Genomic DNA, 21574 nt, shown 5'->3' with positions numbered 1-21574 from the left:
TAAATATAATCTGAATACTGTGGGACTACCCTGCAATCTGGCACATGCCAGGTAATTTTGGAGGAAATTTCTTCTTTATTTTCACATTTGTCATTTTTTGAAAATTTTTTTTAATATGAAGTGAGGGAGGAAATACTTGATTAAAATATAGAAATAATCAGATGGCCTATAGCTTTTCTTCAAGCCTGCTGTGTGAGTCAACATACAGCAGCCTTGGAGCAACACAGGACACAGGGAGACTCAATTTGCTCTCAAGTTTCCTTCCGATTGGGAAGTGACACACGTTGCGTTTGACAATAAGGCAAACATCACTGACCACATCCTAACAACATGAAACAAGGAGGATAGGAAGATTATTCTGATTTTCTGTCTTCTCACTCCTTCCTTATTTGTAGAGTTGGGCAACATGCATAGCTAGTACAGTGCTTCAATGAGGCCAAAGCAGACATGAAAAATAGTTCACAATATCTGAGCTGTTCTAAACTGTCTATTGTTTTGACAAATGGCCACAGATTAGCACAGACAGCATTCAAATCCCAGAAGCATTAAAGACCAGCTGACCAGGGTCAATGAAGTTGAAGCTTATGGCTCATGAGGCTTCCTCTGGAATTTTTAAGCCTTCCAGTGATAAATGTGATCTGTAACCTATAAAGCAAAGGGTTGCTATTTGCATCCATGCCAAGAGAAAGTGAGAAGAGCTGAAAAATGTCCTGGCAGTATGGAAAAAAGCAGTTGCCAAGAGGAAAACTGCACAATGTTCTGTGGCTTAACTGTTTTGAAAAAGAAAAATAATTAGGAGTGCTGTGCCCAAGCTCAGTCCATCAATGTGCCAGAAAGTGAAATAATCTAAGGAGAAGCAATGACAGTGGTTGGAAGCATGATGACAAATTCAAATCGGAGTTTATCAAGCTAGAAAAACAGAGGACGTGGACATGCTCCTTCCTTTTTTGACATGTCCCAAGACCTGTTCTCCCACTGCTCTGAATAGGAGTCAAGCCTCTGCGAAAACCTGTGACCACCTGTGACAACATCCACTGCACCTACAGCTGGATTCAGTGATTTTTGGCTCAGACCTTAAGAATACGATGAGGTGGGTTTCTTTCTAGCACCCTTCTAAAAATCTCTTAAGAAAGGCACACTGACATAGTTTTACAAGGTTTGAAAGCATTCCATCCCTACTCAAGTCAATAATTTCATGCTAGAAAATTGCAATGCTGTTTCACTTTGAAAGCAGGATGATAAATTTTCTCAAATGTGGACATACTAGTCCCTCTATATTTCACACTAAATGGAAAAAAATTAGAATGATTGTAGTGAATGAAGAGGAAAAAAATGTGTTCTTCAACGGTAGAGTAAGATATATGTCGAGAAAAGGAATTTTTACAAGTTTTTATATATTTACACCAAGAACTTGTCATCTTCTCTCATTTACATTGGGACAAAATCAGTCTTACTTTATTATACTCAAGGAATTAATCATGATTTATGCTGGTATGGAAAAAGATAATTGAGACAAGTGTTTTGCCCTACCTTAGTAGCTAACTCACATCCGGTTCACATATATCCAGACAAAGCTAAGGACTAATCCTTTCCAAAGGATGCTCATGGATGGCCCACTGCAGAGTTCCACATAAAAAAAAGTATGCCTTCTGCATTGCATAGCTTTATTTTCATATTAGCTGTATTCTAATGTAGAGAAATGACTCGTTATATACAGATATGCAATGAGGACAGCAGTTCCCATTCAAAACAAGGGGCAAATGGCTTTGATAATAAATGTGTAGTGCTCCTATCAGAAGCGACAGCCAAGCATTTTGTTCTGTATGTTGTTAGAATCTAAGGCGAAATTTTGCACCTTCACTTTGGAAGACTTTTCAAATACTGATTAAATGGCCACTACCAAGCACTAAGTTCTCTTCACTAAGAATCATGTCTCTAAGGAAAGATTTGGCCAAACCATCCATAACTTCTTCAGAAGCTGAACAAAAGCCACAGTTTCTCATAACTTCCCAAGATCAAGCAAATGATCACAAACAGCATTAAAAACAACAGCAACATCAAAAACCACCTGTAGAAAGTATAATCCCTCTCATGGCAGAGTTAGAATAAGAAGTACTGGGAAGGCTGTAGTGAAAATGTTTACTCAATTCCCTCCACTTCACCCATATAACACTTGAACCAGACATCTGCAATGCACTTCTGTCTGTCTGGTTGCCAAACCAACATCAAAAAGAATAACTGACAATTAAACTCTATGCTTGCACGTTGGTCACAGTGCTGCCATGCCAAGTTGTACAATTTATAAATAGACTGAAATTTGGGGAAGCGGCGGAGGAAAGAGAAAAGGAAAAAAAAAAAAGCCAAAACCCTCTTCGTTTTTGACTCTGCAAAAACAAGTGTGGGATACCTGGAATGTGAATAAAGCATGTGGTGCATTACACACACTGGAAAGAACTCTGGAGTTGTTCAGGAACAAAGTTTAAAAAGTGAGGAAAAGATGCTGTGGACACTGAGTCACCTAACTGGGAAATCTGTTCAAAACTCTTCAGTTTTTTTCATTTCCATACCCCATTCTAGGCCGGCTGTTATTTCATGTGCCCAGCCAGCAGCTGAGCACCATGCTCAGCTCCCATCCTGCTCATACATTCCTGCCCCCCCACCTCCTGGGGAGAAGAATCAGGAGAGAAAGGTAAAACTTGTGGGTTGGGATAAGGACAGTTTACTGGAACAGCAAAGGGAGAGGAAAATAACAACAGTACTTGGAATATACAAAATGGGTGATACACAATGCAATTTCTCACCCAACCGGACAGTCAGCCTGTGCCAGTGCCACTGCTCCTCCACGACCAGCCCCCTTTATAAGCTGAGCATGATGTCATCGTATGGCATACCCTTTTGGCTAGTTTGGGTCACCTGTCCTGGCTGTGTCCCCTCACAGCTTCTGGTGAAAATGAACTCTATCCTAGCTGAAAACCAGGATATCATGTTTGCCACTATTCATTCCACCGCCTCTATGGTGGTGGAATAGTTTCTATGCAATAGTTTCTATGCAAAACTAAACTCATTTACAGCTACTTATTGGGTAGGCTTTCCACTGTGCAAATGGTCAAACAAGTCATATGTACTACTTATACCTTCAAAATAAACCTATTTGCGCATATTGTGGACAAAATTCTGGTGTTTCTACTGCCAGGAGAAAGGATAAGCAGTTGTCTCAAAATATAGTTTCATGTGGGAACACCTCTGCTACCAGAGCTAGTTTAAAAACTGCTGAAATATACAGAAAACCCCAGTCACTATAACAAAATCAGGAACAGGACATAAAATCTCTTTACACACTGTCATTTCACTCCAGGTAGAGTTCCCTATCTCCAAACTTTTCTGGATTGTCATTTTTTCTCCACTTGAAAATTTTCTCAGGGCAGGATTCAAGCATTTATTACAACCATCTGGGACACCTGGGTGGAATTACAGCTTAGCAGCAGCACTGAGGCTGCTGTGCATCCAGAGATCCTAGAGATTTCTACCATGTTTGTGCCTGACAGCATATACGCACATATTCTGTCCAGACAGTCCCAGGAAGATCAGTGCTAAATCCAGATATACAGAGAATGCACCAAATGGAGCAATATGGAAGCCAAGAAAGGCTCCTGGCAGAAGACAACCCCTCTTGGAACATCTTGCCAAGAAACTGAAAAACTTTTTTTATTAAAATTTTAAGAGGAGGAAGAAAACAACTACAGAACCTCAGCTAAATTACAATGCAGCTGAGTCTGAGGCAGCAAAGAAAACGTTCATTAGAAAGGCCAACTGGTTCTGCATGCAGGAAACAAAGAAAGGAGCCTCTGTCCAAGGTAAGAGCACATGGTTTTCCCTAAACTGGAGATAAAGATCAAGACTGTCCAGTAGAGAGTGATTATAAGAGTGTTTCTGAAAATAGTTGATAAGCCATTGTGCAAATCCTAAATCAAACCCTAAATGCTGAAAGATAGCTCTAACGTTCGTGTTTGTGTCCACATCTGCAAATGTCCCTTATTCACTTTGGAACACTTGGTACCAGATTGGTAAGACCTGGAAACAAGTTCAGACCCACAGCCTGTCTTTTGATTTCTATAAAAGACTTCATACCCTGTGTATTTTCTCTGGTAAGTAATTCATTGAGTCATCTGCTGTGCTTCTGACTGAGAGCATTCACCAAAAACCAACAAAGAAACTACAAATATAACCCTTTTTGCCTGAAAGTAGAATGAAGCAAGATGCCACAAGAGCCATTTAATCAAGCTCTTTTAGGTAAAGTTCTTATTTGAAAGCATTAGTTAACAAATATTTGCTGTCTCCTCCAATGCTACCTGAAGACTGGAGCCAAACCTGACTAAATTACAGATTATACAAGCCATAGATATATTTTCTTCCAAGGTACTGTGAAATATTACTTGTGATCTGTTATAGGACAAAAAAAAACCCCACTGTCAAAATATTGCAACTCCTTAGAGAACAGAAATTTTGAAGTTTACTTAGATTTAGAACTATGTTCTCCCACAGTTTCTTGGCTCTTAACAAATAAGTACTATTCAATGCAGTAACAGGGTACTGTTTAGGGAGAAGGTGATGTGTGTGGAGGAAGGGAATAGTCAAGCTCTCAAATTCTAATGCATTCAAAAAGCTGCGAAACATATCTAGAATAAAAAACCACAGAATTTTTGTATTAACCACAATTTAAAATAGCAAAAGATCAAACCTTTTACCCCATAAAAAAATAAAACTAGGACAAGCCACTCACTGAGCTTCACAGATTCACAAACCTTTTTGCTTCCATTCCAAGAAATTGTCAGAATACAACTGAAAGAGCATAGTTTGTGGTGATGGATTATAAACTGAAAAAAGCCTTTGTTTACTAACTGTAATACAAAGAATAATAGAAGCATAATAAGTAGACATGTAATGTGACTAAGACAGAAATTAAGGCTGACTACCTACCAATTGTATAAGCAAGCAACATGATGCTGGTTAATCAGAAGCACTGTGACTGCGTTCTCTGTTATGGAAGAATACAAAGCTTCAGTGCCTCTATAGAGCATTTTTGGATTTTTGCATGGCCTTTGTAAAGTGTCCAGATCCCCATGGTTAAAGAAACCTTTTATTGGAGAGCTAGACACAGAGAATGTGATTTGCAGGAACATAAAAATAATAATGTACTCATACTTAGCACTTTAGGTGCAGTAATAGCAGGCCTTACCCTTGCACAGTGTTTGAAAATATTAAGTGCCTAATTTCATTATTCTGTTGATGTCTGGATTTGCCTGTCATGTTCTTTGCCTACAAAAGTTCTACATGTCTCAGACTGCAGCAGCCACAGCACATCTTACTAAAGAGAGACTTTGTCAGCAAGAGTAGAAATGCAGTGTTTGTCCAATCACTTCTAAGAATTCATGCATAAGACAACCTGCGTACACTCAGTGTCTCTCTTTAGCTTTCTTTACATTGTTCTTTAGCATAATTTAGTATTCAAAAATGTCAGAAACCCCCTATATCTGGCAAAGTAAAAATCTACAGCAGGTAGCCTGGCTACTGAGGCTGAGTCAATACCAATGTAAGTCAATAGAGGTTACCTATGAGGAAAGGAGTACAGTTTCACTTCATAAACACTTCAGGACACCAAGTGACACTCTATATAAGAAACAAATAATTAATTAAATTATACGTATAACATTTTCTCTCATAATAAACTCTACAAGCTCCTACAAATAAGGAGTAACCTATTTAATATGAAACAGTGAATCAGCCTTTCTTTTAGACTGGCAAGGAGGCTACCTAGACTTTTTCTTCCTGTTTTTTTTTTTTTTTTTAAAACCTATTATGACTTGCTTTTCTGGCTTTTCTTTAATTGCAAATGAGATGTTTGCCGAAGATTTTACCTTCAGCAACTGTGAGGTCACTGATATTTTATCATTTTCCTAATCTTCAGTTTTCACAAGATAATTTGCATGATTTTCATCATCTAGATTAACAGAGTTTGAAGCTCAAATACTGATTTCTTTTCATAAATAACTTTGATTTATAATAACTAATATTTCATGAAAGCTTTTTTGCTTTTCAAATAATTATAGCTAGGCCTTACTACAGTGTTTGAATTCATTTCATGTATTTGCTTTAGTGAGTAAGTACTTGTAAGTACTTGCACCGTATTACTACTGTCGGATAGACACCATCAAGTGGCTAATAAACAGATGTATAATTTTCAATAAAAGACAAGCATAATAAATTCTTTTTTAGTCACAGTATTACTGCACACCTTGAGGTAGCAAGGCTTGCCTCTTGGCATTGTGAGACTATTAAGACTGTCCTGGTTCTGGCTACAGAACTTTCTTGTTTAAATAAAATTCAAACTGCTAGTCCTCAAGACTTCTGAGACTGTGACAAATGGAAAGACAAACAAAAAACATTCAAATGCATCCTGTAAGTTAAATGTATGGAAGAGTTTCTGGTTCATTATCTTGTGGGTTTTCAGGAATCCCAGGTCCCAGAGATTAGGGGGAAAGGTTGGAGCAAGGAAGATGTAGCCTTGGTGGAAGAGGATCAGGTCAAGCAATACTTAAGCAAAGTGGACATACATAAGTCCATGGGCCCTGATGGGATGCACCCACAAGTGCTGAGGGAGCTGGCAGATGTCATTGCAAGGCCACTCTTGATAATCTTTGATTGATTTGGGCTCCTGTAGGGATTTTTGTACAGTGTTTTCCTTCAGTGATGTATCTTGTTTTGTATAAAATGTAATTCTACGTGTACAACATATTAAATATTAAAAAAAATTTAAAGAAATTTAAAATTGACACTGTCCTGCATGACATCCTTGTCTCTAAATTGGAGAGACATGGATTTGACGGATGGAATTGGCTGGATGGTCACACTCAAAGAGTTGTGGTCAGCAGCTCAATGTCCAAGTGGAAACCAGTGATGCGTGGCATTCCTCATGGATCAGTATTGGGACTGGTGCTTTTTAACATCTTGTCGGCAACATGGACAGCGGGATCGAGTGCACCCTCAGCAAGTTTGCTGACGACACCAAGCTGTACAGTGCGATTGACACGCTGGTGGGCAGGGATGCCATCCAGAGGGACCTTGACAGGCTTGAGGGGTGGGCCCGCATGAACTGCATGAAGCTCAACAAGGCCAAGTGCAAGGTCCTGCACGTGGGTCGGTGCAATCCCAAGCACAGCTATAGGCTGGGCGAGGAATGGATTGAAAGCAGCCCTGAGGAGAAGGACTTGGGGGTATTGATGGATGAGAACCTCAACATGAGCCGACAGTGTGTACTTGCAGCCCAGAAAGCCAACCTTGTCCTGGGCTGCATCAAAAGAAGCAAGAACAGCAGGGCAAGGGAGGGGATTCTGCCCCTCTACTCCACTCTCATGAGACCCCACCTGGAGTACTGAGTCCAGCTCTGGGGTCCCTAACATAAGAAGGACATGGAGCTGTTGGAGAGAGTCCAGAGGAAGGTCACAAAGATGATCAGAGGGCTGGAGCACCTCTCCTATGAAGACAGGCTGAGAGAGATGGGGTTGTTCAGCCTGGAGAAGAGAAGGCTCCAGGGAGACCTTATAGCAGCCTTCCAGTACCTAAAGGGGCCTACAGGAAAGCTGCAGAGGGACTGTTTACAAGGGCAAGTAGTGATAGCACAAGGGGTAATAGCTTTAAACTGAAGAAGGGTAGATTTAGGTTGGATACTAGGAAGAAATTCTTCACTGTGAGGGTGGTGAGGCACTGGAACAGGTTACCCAGAGAAGCTGTGGATGCCCCCCTCCCTGGAAGTGTTGAAGGCCAGGTTGCATGGGGCTTTGGGCAGCCTGGTCTAGTGGAGGGTGTCCCTGCCCGCAGCAGGGGGGTTGGAACTAGATGATCTTTAAGGTCCTTTCCAATCCAAACCATATGATGACGGCAACTGGGAGAAGTGCCCAAAGACTGGAGGAAAACAAATGTCACCCCCATCTTCAAGAAGGGCAAGAATGAGGACCTAGGGAACCACAGGCTGATCTGCCTCAACTCAGTCCCAGGGAAGGTGATGGAGCAGCTAATCGTGGAAACCATTTTCAGGCACATTAAAGATGAGAAAATCATCAGGGGTAGTCAGCATGGCTTTATCAAGGGATATCATGCTTGACCAACTTCATAAACTTCTGTGATGAAGTTACTGGCCTGGTGGATGAGGGGAGAGCAGTGAATATCATCTACCTGGACTCACTAAGGCCTTTGACACTGTCTCCCATAAGATCTTCATAGAGCAGCTGTTGATGTACGGGCTGGATGGTGCATTGAAAACTGGCTGAATGGCCAGGCCCAGAGGATGGTGGTCAGTGGCACAAAGCCTAGTTGGAGGTCAGTGACTAGCAGTGTATCCTAAGGGCCAATACTGGCTCGAGTCCTGTTTTACATCTTAATTAATGATCTGGATGATGGAGCAGAGCTTACCCTCAGCAAGTTTGGAAATGAAACAAAACTGGGAGGAGTGGCTGCTAAGCCAAAGGGTCATGCTGCCATCCAGAGGGACCTCAGCAGGCTGGAGAAATGGTCTGGCAGGAATGTCATTAAATTCAACAAGGAGAAGGGCAAAGTTCTGCACCTGGGTAAGAACAATCCCATGCATCAGTATTTGCTGGAGGTCACTCAGCTGGAAAGCAGCTTGGCAGAAAAGAACCTGGGGGTCCTGGTGCATACCAGGTTGAACATGAGCCACCAATGCACCCTTGCTGCAAGGAGGGGTAATGGTATCCTCAGCCACTTTAGACAAAGTATTGTCAGCAGGTCAAGGGAGGTGATTGTTCCCCTCTGCTCAGCACTGGTGAGGCCACAGTGGGAGTAGTGTCCAGTCCCCACCAACCTCAACCATTCAGTGATCTTTGAGCACTTCAGTTGCAACTAGTCCCCCAAGACAGTAATACACAACAGTGCTCAAATATTGCATTAAAATGTTCATTTTTCTGCTTCCTGTACCAGGTGTGGAAGTTCAGAGATTTCTCATGTTGGAAACCTTCCTTATGCAGGTGTTTCCTGGCCATAATTGTTAGACGGTGCCTAGTTCTTAGTCTCTTCCCCTGTCATCTTGGTTTTGTCCACTGTTGGAGACAGGTTACTGGATCAGATAAAGATACAGTTTGTTCTAATGTAACTTTTGTACAGAGACAGATAAGATCCTTATATAAAGCATCTTAATATTGGAGTACACCTCTAAACCAGATGACAGTGGTTGGTTTTAACCCCAGCCAGCGCTCAAGGAGTGAGAAAAGGACCTCCTCTCACACCAGCATGCCATAGCCAGAACTGTCTACTGAGATTAAGATGTGAAGAGCAGTTTTACAAGAAAGATAACCAGAACTGTAACCACCCAAATGCAGCAACTGTTTTCCACTCCCTGCAGTTCTCAGCCACACACACATCTAGATGCCTACAAATATTTGTATGCACGTATATAAAAATGTGCAGGACTTTCTCTTTTGTTTCAGTGTGGCCTCCCATCTCTGGCTTTTGTTTCTCCAGTTTAAAACAACAAACTTTCATTTCTTATCAAAATACACTGGTATCACCTCCAAAGATACCTGTTGGATTGGGACCTACCACTCAAGTCCATTAAGAAATAGAAGTTTCTGGCTGTGAAGTTTAGGCATCATACAGGCACTATGTAACTTAGCCTAAGATGGTTCTGCACACAAATAAAACCGAACTCTAGCTGCTTACAAAACTAGACAATCCAAGGGTAAGGCACCAGGAAGCTGTACAGAAACAACCTCAGTCTTCAGAGTGTTGGCTTTGTATGAATCCTGATGTAGATGTTCACATCCTTTGCTGGATCTAGCTTTTGAAAATCCCACCGAAGGAGTCAGGAATCTGGATGGTAATGAGGATCTTAGTTCTCAGACAGAGACCTGAAGCTCGGGAATTATGTTTATCAGAAAGCAGGGATCTGGTTTTCCTCAGCACTGCAATATAAGCCTACTGGTTTAAAATTCCATCTCTCATACGAGCACCAATAAATAAGACCAAGCTCTTGCCAAAACAGAGAGAGAACCACTTCCTATAGGACTGGCAAAGTCTATGAAATACAGAGCTGTAAGTAAATCATCTCACTCCAGTCACAGGCCTGTACCCAGTAGAATAACTCAATACAAATTCTTCAGTGATTTATGCACCATGAGCAGAAAGCCTCTGCTTTGCAATAAACACAGGCTGGAGCACTCGTGTACACTCTGTGATGAGAAGTTCCAGGGGTAGAGGGGAAACTCCCTACAACTGCAAATGAAAAGTGCTGTCCTAGCATCAAGCATCTAATATGCAGTCCATTTAATAGACATATGACATGATACAAAAGTCCATTCATAAATAAACTGGGGTTGTGAGGAGTAATGAGGTCACACAGTCACTGGAGAGGAGAAAAAAAATATAACGATGGAGAAAGCGTTCCTCTCTCAACAGCTAGGACTCTGCTCCAGGGTCCCACATGCTTCTGGCTCCGTCCAGGAAGCTCTCGGCTGTAAAAAGTGGCACAAAGGACAACATCAAGGCTGAGTGGATGCTGGCAGAGCATCTCCCACTGTACCTAGTGCTTTAATGATGATGAACTGTAAGCTGAACACACCCCATGTTGGGACTGAATCTTTGTTGTAGAGTTCCTTGGAACTATAAAAAGATGCACTCAAAGTGCAAAAGGGTTATAGTGAGAAGATATACTCAGATTATTGCCTCAGGCACATTCTCAGCAGAGGTTTGGAAAGGAGCTAGATGGACTACTGCCAAAGTTACTGGTAGAGCTCATGGGCATTCTTCTACTTAGTGCTATGTTTGTTCGATTACTGCACTTTCCCAGGCTTAAAGCTGTTTTCTCTTTTTCCTAATAAAGAATTGTTTGCATATAGCCTCAGCATCTTTGTGAATGTTGAAGATATGCCTGCTACAGACAGGGAAGAATTGTATAGTGTTGCCATATTTCTGTATGGGAACTGAGTCATTTAGTTATTTACCAAGAAGAACTGGTTTTTAATATCATTATCCACCTGGCATAAGGGGACCCTCTCCAGGATCCCACAAATCAGTGCTGTCTCAGAAGAATGCTACAGTAATTCACCAGACAAAGGGGGAAAGCACAACACTCTAAACACACTGATCACTAATAACCCAAAAGAAAGCAAGCAGGTGGAGTTTCCTTTTCTCTCTGCAGCCTTATGGAAGCTGGTGACAGTCATGTGAGAGGGAAGGTGTGAAGGGAGCTGACTGCTGTCAGGCTGCTGGCTGTACATGGGAGGCAGGCCTCACTGTTCCCATGCTTTCAGAAAATGTGTGGACTGTAAGACTTACCTGCTGGGTCAGCCAGCCCACTACAGAGTGGGCACTGTATATATATATGTGTATCCCAAAACATTTGTTTGGATTGAGCAGGCTTAGCTCTGAGGCAAGCATTAGAGAAGGTTGGTCAATCCTGGTGAGATAACCACATATTACAAGATTGCTTTCTGCCAAAGTAGTTACATTCCATAGAAAATAAAGATTGGGCATTTGGTTAGGTTAATTCATAATAATAACAGAAGAGTGACAGGGAAGCAGAGGAATTCAAACATACAGAAGAATCTGCACTTTGAGGATCAATAACCCCAAAGTTAGCGTGAACAATGATTGAACAACATTTGAGTGTACCTCTGGATTAGGGAGGGCACCACAGACCTTTATTTTCAAGTTCTTAGAGTTCTAGACGGGATGTGGAGACAAATGTTCTCTCTCCAGAGATGAAGATGTGGCTATAAAGAACGATGGTGAAAGAAGCAGTGATTTGCTAATGTATTGAAGCAGGGTAGATGGCCACAATTAGGGAAATGCTGTACCAGAAATTGATCTTAACCACAATTTTGCCAAGAAAGAAACACTTATCTCTAAAGACAATAAAAATACCATTTCAGTAGAACTCCCTTTTTCTTATTTTATTGCTCCTTTAAAACTACCCTATCCTAAGTAGGGTAAGCAGATACACCCATTTTATGTGGTGAAGATTGACGAAAAAAGAAAAAAAGGGAAAAAGGCAAACCAGTAATAACACTTTTGGGGCCTGATTGCTTACATTGAACACTGCACTACACAGACCCCAAGACACTGAAAGTGAAGTCAACAGTATGCAGACCAGGACAATCAAACTTCTAATATCATAGGTCTGTCATCGCTTTAAAAACTGCCAGGAAGAGAAAGCTACAGGCTGCTCTGCTTTAAGAAGACAGCATTCAAATGCAGGAACAGGGGGGAACTGGTGACTGGTCAAGAGGAGTTTCAACATGGGCACGCTGCAATCAAGGGCCAGAATTCATTACACATGAAGTTGAGACAATTTTCCATACACAAGAAAAACATAGTTAAAAATAGGAAGGAAGAAATATATTAGGCAGACAGTTTGAGTAACAGAAACTCCCAAGTTTTGATTTACGTGCTATACACTATAAATAATATTTTGGTTAACACTCTTTTCCACCTACTCCTGCAAAAAGAGTTATTGTATACATTGTCTTTACAATGACCATGTCTTCCCGGTTTTAGACTTTACAGCAAGATAAGCATATACAGGCACTTGGAGCTTTGAAAGTACTCATGCTATAGATAATGTAGCCTGTTAGTTTTTAAGAAGTTAGGTCAAGTCCCAGCAATAGAATATATAAATGAAAACATAAAAAATGAGACGGATTAAGAGGAGTGGATGAGCTGGGACCTTTTACAAGCACTAATACTAAAATAAGCTCCACCACAATTAAAAAACAGCTCATTTTGCTTGACTTGGGTTGGAACTAGATGATCTTTAAGGTTCCTTCCAACCCAAACCATTCTATGATTCTAAGACTTCCTGAGAGTAAAATAATTTTGTATTATTAACAAGATAAGAAAAGGGGACCTCTCCTCTGTGACGATGGTCCCCTATCCAGAATTTGAGTTCATGCACAGGTTTCCATCTGCAGGTGCTTCAAGATGTCCATGAAGATAACTTGCCAGTTTTCCAGGAGTTAAGTAAGCTTTTGTCTCAGAAGGATAACCACCTCTTTGTGGTATCAGTAACCTTAGCATACTCACTTCATCTGTCACTTATAGCTCCTAAGTGATAAAGGTTGCATTCAACCAGAAATATAATTCATTATAAATTCTATTGCACTTCTTATTCTTGCTGTATCTTTTCTTGACCTGCTATAACCCATTAGATGTGTACTGCTAAAAAACAAGAGACAATGGCTGTAAGTTGTACCAAGGAAAATTTGGTCTGGACAGCAGGAAAAAAAATCTGCCTTGAGTGTGGTGCAGCACTGGAAAGGGAGGGTGCCTAGAGAGGCTGTGTGATCTCCATCCTTTGAAATTTCAAAACTCGTGAGCAACTTGATCTGGCTTTCAAGTCAGCCCTGCTTTGAGCAGAGAGTACTAGGGACCTCCACATTCTATTCATTCTAGAATCACATAGTTAAAACTTTGATCAGCATAGTATAACATTTATTTAAAAAGTCATAAAACCTGTTTTCTTTATGTAGGTTCATAAAACTCCTAGGGAGTGTCCTCCCTGTCTCTGGATCAACTGTAGTATTATCTCTTAAGAAACTTTGCATTAACTGCAAAAATGCTAAACACTGGGTTTGAACTCATCTTCATTTGAAGAAAGAGCATCATCAAAATAGAAGAAAATTAATGAACAACAGATAGGTTTTTATAGCACCTTTTAAATTACAAGGATTGACATGAACTACTGTTGATAGGTACATTCCTACAAGAATTCTCTAGTAGAAATCAATAATTAAATTAGGATGAGAAAAAAGGTATATTATAACAGGCAAACCTCTAGAGCCTTGCATGTCCTAGAATTGCAACTTTCATTCTCTACTTGTTAATATATCACTCATGCCTTCAAAGTGTAAGGGTGACTGAAAGAAGAGGTAAATAATTTCCAGTACTTCTAGCCTAACATATTTGTTAGCAAATAATTAATGATTTACCTCTCAAAAAATGTTTATCGTCCTCTTCATCTGACTTAAATATAGACATATACAAAAGGCAAAAATTGAATTCATATGGCTATATTTAGACATTCATATGCTTTTGAAAATAAAGCACTGCATTAGCCAGGCTTTGTTTTAGCAATATTGCTTAATATCTGGATGTGCACTGAGAGACTGGGTGTTATAAACATTTTACAAATCAACACTCAATTCACACTGTACTATCTGCATGATCTGCACTACATATTCCCTTAAAGTTTTTAAGTGAAATTGTTTTGCTGTAGAATAGAAATATGTAACACCCACTGTGTTCTCATTTGGTGAAATCCTCCTCACTCAAAACTGCATTTCCTAATTAACAAAAAAAATTGCTTTTCCCAAAAGTCCAAAGAGGTGCATAAAGCCAGAGCAGAATAGTTTTACAGATTAAGACCCAGGGATGACTGGAACTGTCAGTGAATATGGCAATGGTCCTTTATTTGGTTTTACATTTTTAAGAACTTGAAAATATTCTAAGACTGACTATACAGTTAGCTGTCCTTCAGGATATCAGACTTTAGAAGGGACCTCAGAGAATCCCTGGTCTGTGCCAAGAGTGAGCATAACAAATACATGGTTCCTAGCTTTGGTGTACAATCACTTGGAACTGGCAATGACTGTATTGCCAGAAGCAAGGAACTGAGGCACTGAGAATGATTTATAATAATTCCGCAATGCCATATCTAGTGTTCCAGCACAGGTACTTCAGTTAAAGATTTACTTTCAATTTGCATTCTTACTGTATAAAGGTGAAACAGGAATAGTTAAAAAGACTTGCACTGTTGCAAGTTCTATTAAAAATTGAACTAAAAATTCTAATTAATTTGGGGATGTGAATAATATTTAAGCAACATTCTTCAACAGAGTTAATGTATTTGAAAACATTTGTGAGAACAGGCTTTGAATACAAGGCAAAATAAATACTGCTGCTTCTGTCCATCAAAGCCTGAATATAAACTTGTTAAGTTACACAGTGATCCCATAAGCAGAAAAAAAGTTGAGTATAATCTAATCAGTCTAAGAAAGAAGGATCACAGTAAATTATCAAAATCCATGAAACGTGGCTGATGGTTGCCAAGGGAATAAGCAACCATATTGAGACTGAGCTCAAATCCCTCCCACGGTACGGAGGTGCAAAAGCCTAGTTTAGTTGCTGAAAGAAAAGGGTGGTAATTCTTCAGGTATATGTACTCTAAAGCTCTAATATTACCCAGAAAATAAAAACCACATTTATTTTAGTGGTAACAGTCAAACTTGCAGTCAAGAAAAGTATGGAAGATAAAAGAAAACAAGAAAAATCATCTCTGAGAACAGAGAATCAATTGCACATGTCTGGTCCTTTTTTTTTCTTTCTCACAGAAGTTTAAACCACAGAATTTCTATGAAATCATATCAGGATAGAGAAACATTATAATGGAGACAGCAAAATACAAATGAAGATGGAGTGTAAGCAGATGTACCTCTATTTTCAATTCAGCTGATCTGTCAGGTCTGGTAAAACTTGAGAATTCCCCTAGCCAGTCACAGTTTAACTTAACATTTGTAGTAACAACATACCAGGTGTTGTAATCTTGTTCTGATTTACCTATTTCATACAGTAGCCTCGCCTGGAATAACTGGTATTCAAAAAGTGCATAAATCCTGCACAAAAACATCAAGGCAAAGAAGAGGAACTTTCAAAGCCTTGCAGAACCTCAGTAAGATTTGATGGTCTCAATACCATTCGCCAATTTGAAACATCTTGCTCCCAATAAAGAGTAATTCTGCTCACGTTACAAGTTAGTGGTCTTTGAAAAACTATATGCTGTATTTCAATTTTAGCTCACAATACAATAAATACATTTTACAAAGATTATTAATTATCAATATTACTAATACCAGCTTTTGCATGTAATGATGTAGGGGTAGATTGTATAATAAAATCTAGTTGGAGTTTGATTATTTGACGATAAATGCTAACAAATGTTGTCTTTATTATGTATACAAATTAACCAGCTACAGATTTTTTTTCCTATTGTTTGTTTGTTAGTATTACAGTTCATTTCTTCCTAGACAGATATCTTATGTAAGAATATTTCAAGTCAGCAGTTTCACAGACATTTCCTTTTCTTTATTCAGTGTCTATAGTATACAACAAAAATTGTTTTTGTTTGGTTTGGCTTTCTTGTAGACATATTGTGGAAATTCCTTAAAAAGCATAGCTGTTTTGTTTTGTCTTATTTTAAATGCAACTTCTTCTATGTTTGTATGTCAAAATTCAAAATATACAAAAAAACACTGGGAACACATATGGATGTGTTCAGATGAATAAAAGTTGTAAAACCAGGAGTAAAAAAATCAAATCAATTTCCAAACTGTCATACACTTCCACCTTGATTTATGATGTGAACACCAGCTTCTGATTATTCACCAGACTTTGTGACCGTACTCTCCAATAAAAAGTCATCAGTGTAAATGGAAATTCCTTTTTTGAAAGAATTAATGCTTTTGTTTTAAAGGATCTGAAGTATGACATTCTTCCAGGAATAAGCACTATATAAAACCAAAGGTACATTATTATTTAGTGTATTATTTTTGTTACAGTAAACTATCATCAGAGCTACAGAAAAGCAGTAATTTTTCTGCATCAGCTAAGAACCAAGTCCCTTAGTGTTTCATGCAAGTCCATATTACCTTATGAGGTCAACAGGCTGAAACTTGTAAAATACTCCGTATCTTGCCCATTCTCGATACAGCAACTAAATAAAAAAAAAAGCAGAATATTAATTTGAAGCAAGTGTTCCCATCTGTTTTTACAAACGTCTTCTAAGAGTTGAGAATATATGTACCAAAAATAGCAGTTTCGCATACTTCAACACAAACTTGCAAGTACTTTTTTCAGAGAGTTATGGAAGACTCCAACCAAGCCAGCAATGCAAGGATGGTGTACACACATCTTTCTCCACATACCTACCCCCTCCTAACATTTATTAGATAGTGATGCCAAATAGAAAGGCTCAAAAGGAAAAATAAAAGATGCTGTAGTCTTGTGGAAATTTTTTGAAAGATGCTAGAAATAATCCTACTTACAGAGTGAAATTCGTCTCTGATGTAATTTATTTAATGTCTGGAATCACACCATAGATAAGTACTGACCAGTGTTTCCAGGTCCAAGGTGAAGTCAACTGAGGTAAGAGTTCAAAACTGGTAAACTGGTATGTAAAAACATACCAAGAGGTAACAAATATGGCAAAACCAGCCTGCTCTCCTGCTCAGCTCCTGAGGCTACTGTACCCAGTGAAGCCCATATAAAAGCCCCTTCACAAGTTCACATTTACTGTTGGAAATGCAAATTCACCCATAGCTTACAGACAGCACAAAGGAAGGTGCAGATCCTACAGAAACTTCTTATGATTGGAGGAATCCAGTGGGAACAGAGTCAGCAATAAAAGGAAACATTTCAGGACCTGTGGTATATTAACCGCAATACCCTCAACTGCAATAGCCACGTGACTCAGGATGGTCTTCCTCGTTCCCTCTTTCATTGCTGTGATCTATGTGACACAACTTTGTTGAACTTTCAATAAGAAAAAAGAAACCTTTGACACTCTTTTACAAGAGGCTGTGAAGGAAACTGGTAATTATGGTGTGAAAGACATCACACTGTTCTGAAACAAAAGCCAGCTGCTGGACAGAAATTACCATGCAATTAACAACTTCATAGAAGACTTAGATAGAGGGACATTTTATAACTCTGTATGCATTTATTAATAATCCAGAAAGGACATTTAAAAATGAATCTTTCCAGAAGGCCAAAGGAAGCTCAGAGGAAGTATCAGCAGGGTCTAACAAAGTTAGAAAAGAAAAATAAAAGTTAAGAAAATAAAAATCAGGGCTGTCTTGTGCAAAAGAGTAAAATTTTCTGTGGAACCACCTGTTTATATTCCTTTCACAGTTTTATGCTGTGACGAGACTGTAGACAGTCTAAGACAACATGCTTATTGAAAACTCTTTCTTGAAGTAAAGAGTGCATCAAAAAATAATAAATAACAAGAATATGATGATAAATGAAACTAAATTAACCACATCACTATTTATAGATTACAAATCTGTATCATCAAAAAAGACAGGTGTCAAGCCTTTTATCCCTATTTTCAAAAAAGAAGTGGAGAGGAGGCAAAAAAAAAAGTAGCATATGAGAGGTGCGGTCAGTTCCTTTAAAATAAGGCACTACATCCTTCCTAGTAAAATTGGAGTAGTGATGAAACTGTGTTTTGAGAACAAGCTTCTGTGTGGAATGTCTGCTGGACTCAAGAGACGACCTCATACTTCAGTTTCTCCTTTGCTGTAGCACTAACTGACAGTCCCTCGCCTGTCTCATGGAAATTGTAGTTAGTCTGAAGCAATGTAATTGCTGAGTTAATACCTTGGAGACTTCTGTTCTTCTGTAAACTTTAGCTGGGATTGGGCAATAAGTTTTAAAGCTGCTAGGGAAGAAGACACAAACCAAGAAATACATGCATATGAATACACAACTGGGTACATACAGAGGATATTCTGCAGAGGAGTTAAATTAAATATTTTCTTACTTTTTTTTTTCTTTAACAGAAAAAAAGGAACTCCAAAGATAGTCAAAGTCAGTAATTTTAAAACAGTAAGATACAGATTTTTTCCAAAATGTGAAATATGTGGAACTCATCAGCTGAGTTGCAGACTAGATTGCAAACTGTTTAGTTCTATCTGCAAAATAGATGCTCATTAAGCATGGTGCTTTTTTTCCAGCAAATAATAGATTATTGCACAATGGAGTTATGTAAGTATACAAGAGCTGGAGAGGATGTTAGTAGCAAAGTACATATACTTTTTGCACTTATCAGTAGTTGCATCTGTCAGGTGGTCCATTTTGACAACTAACCGCACACTACACCATGTTATGAAGTTAACAGCACAATTAAAATAAGTGCAGAGAAATTTCAGATCCTGTAACTGCAGAGTTATCTTGACATATTTTAAGGTTTTCCAATCATGTTTTTTCTACTGTTTATAATGCCTCTCCTCCTGCAGATGGTATGTGAAAGAACTGAATAAATATCGAGTAAGCAATTAATACCTGGATCCTGCAAACATGCGCCCGACAAAGGATTATTGTTCTGAATATGGAAACTGGCTTGCAACAATTTAAGTGAACAGAGCTATGTCAATGCATACTGATTAAAGATACAGCATAAAGTATTTTCTGTTCATAGATCAGGGAGTAAACCCTACACTGCTGAAGTGATTGGGAATTCAGCAATGAGATTCAAGGAGTGTGGAGTCTTGGCTTTTAGACTATTGCTCTTACAGAGCAGTCTTGCAAAATGCTTTGCACTTGTGAAAATAAATGATGACACTAGGTTTGATTTTCTTTGGCTCCAACAGGAGTTGAAGAGGATTGCCCTGGCTGCCATATTGATATTTTCATGTGAATGCTTGTGGTTACCTATTCAAAATCACCCCTTGCTCCACAGCATTACCTACAATTCTATTTATTTCCATAAATAATCATACTAATAAATGCATTCACTGAAATACACAAAACAAGAAAGTTAAAGCCATTAAATTATTAGAACTACTTAAAAGTTGGTTTGAACATAGCTACAGAATGGAATTTGAAGAGGAAAAAGAAAGGTCTTTCTAAAATTGCAGTCAGTTCAGGAACAGGTTGCTATGGCATTATGTCAGAGTACAGAATCACACTGGTTATTCTGATTCCAAAGCACCGAAGGTGAGTTTATGGCATGAATATTTTCCATTCACATGTGTGGCCCACACTAAACCTCAGTCTCAATACTGCAATTTTAAAAGATTAAGCTTAATCTGGAAGCTGGAATGTGCTTCCTTTCATGATATTTATTAAATTGAAAGGAATTCTACGAAGAGTTTTGTAATATAATTTATTGTGTTTTATCAGCTTCACTTAAAAGTAGTACTTTTTGAAAGTTTATAATAATACTTTCCAATCTGCTTCTAATATTCTAGGGATGTTGCTGCAGTATACGACAACAGTGTATTTCCCAGATGATAGGTAACAAAGCTCTTCTGTATTTCTGTAAAGCCAAATATATTGCTAGCAATGAAAAGATACAAGTTGCCAGTGGGCTAGAAGCTTAAAAAAGACCAAATTAGTGTTTATACTCATGGCAAATTATTATCATGCTGCTGTGCAATAGCTTTCTTAATGAGATTTTTTTCTAGAGCAGAAATCACACTAAAACAGGGAAATTCCTTTACTTCAATCAACAGTCTTAAGAAAAGAGCACGTTTCATAGACTTCAGATTTCTGATGAGACTTTGGGCAACCTGGTCTAGTGGAGGGTGTCCCTGCCCATGGCAGGGGGGTTGGAACTAGATGATCTTTGAGATCCCTTCCAACCTAAACCATTCTATGATTCTAATTCTCTTAGGATGTGACAAAAGTATTGTTTCACAGTGAATTTTCTCTAAGGAAATCCTGAAGAGGGTTAATAAGGATTAACCTTTTATATTATGACCTGGTACCTAAACCTTAATTACTTGTGCTGCCTTATTGGCATAAATACCCCAAACAGGCTAAGTTCATCATTCTTTGAGCTTAGACAATGGAAATGGAAGATGCAGATAAGTTAAAATGGACAAAATAAAAAGGGGCAGAGAAAAATAAAACTGAAAAATGCCCCCCTTTCCTTTAAACCTGATCAGGGCTTTTCAGGAAATTAAACACTGAGACTATTAGATTCAGATAGAAAACAGATGATGTTATGCATAGAAATACTACAGCAGATTCAATGGCTAGGCAGCAGAGACATATGTGAATAATCAATGAAGTATTTCTGGAAAGAACCTTTTATGTTTTTAATACTTAACACTTCATAACTGAGCCTAATAGGCAGAATAAAAAGAAGGCAGCACAAAACCCAACTAGTAGGGTGAATATTTTCCCAGACACTAGTCCTTTTAGGCCCTCTTCCCCTCTTTTCCACAGTACCCAATCTTCCTCCATTGATTAATGTTCCTTTACCTTTCTTTTCTAAAAATTTTGCTAACCTTCTAAGTCAGTAAACTATGTAGCTGACTTTCAAAGTCCATTACTGTATCACTATTATCACTCAGAGAAAATTCTGCAAGTGCAGAGTAGACAATTTCTTGATGAACAAAATGTTCATAATAACAGACAGGAATATACAAGCTGCTTTATAGTTTGTTTTCCAACTTTGTCTCTTTTGCTTACCAAGGTTCATATACTAAATTAAATTGTATACAGCACATGAAGACATCTAGTGGCTGAATGTTAACACCATTTACCAAAAACTACGAAGATTATGTTTTCAAATTTTTACTAACTAATTGCAGAAATCAAATTTATTTGTATGACCTATGAACTCAGTCCTCATTTCAAATGCTCCAATACTAATCATTTGTGACAATTATACTCTTGAGAACTCTTGTGTTTTGCCAAATTAATGCATTTTCTTACCTATTCTTCAAGCAAAGATGGCATATACCAACATGTAATACCACAGAGTTAAAAACATTTATGAAAT

At 38.7% G+C, this 21574-nt stretch overlaps 1 protein-coding gene across 1 annotated transcript in view; it reads right to left on the bottom strand.

Moving 5' to 3' along the window:
* Positions 1–21574, bottom strand: part of ANO2 (anoctamin 2) — a 200244-nt gene that overhangs the window by 123119 nt on the left and 55551 nt on the right. Inside the window, exon 10 of the mRNA XM_075761415.1 lies at positions 16710–16774. Coding sequence (XP_075617530.1) covers positions 16710–16774 — 65 coding nt within the window. The remainder of the gene's footprint in view (positions 1–16709; positions 16775–21574) is intronic.

This window comes from Balearica regulorum, chromosome 1 (genome assembly GCF_011004875.1).
Source record: "Balearica regulorum gibbericeps isolate bBalReg1 chromosome 1, bBalReg1.pri, whole genome shotgun sequence".
NCBI lineage: Eukaryota > Metazoa > Chordata > Aves > Gruiformes > Gruidae > Balearica > Balearica regulorum.
The sequence above is the reverse complement of the archived record's forward strand: the minus strand, read 5'-3'. Positions and strand labels throughout refer to the sequence as shown.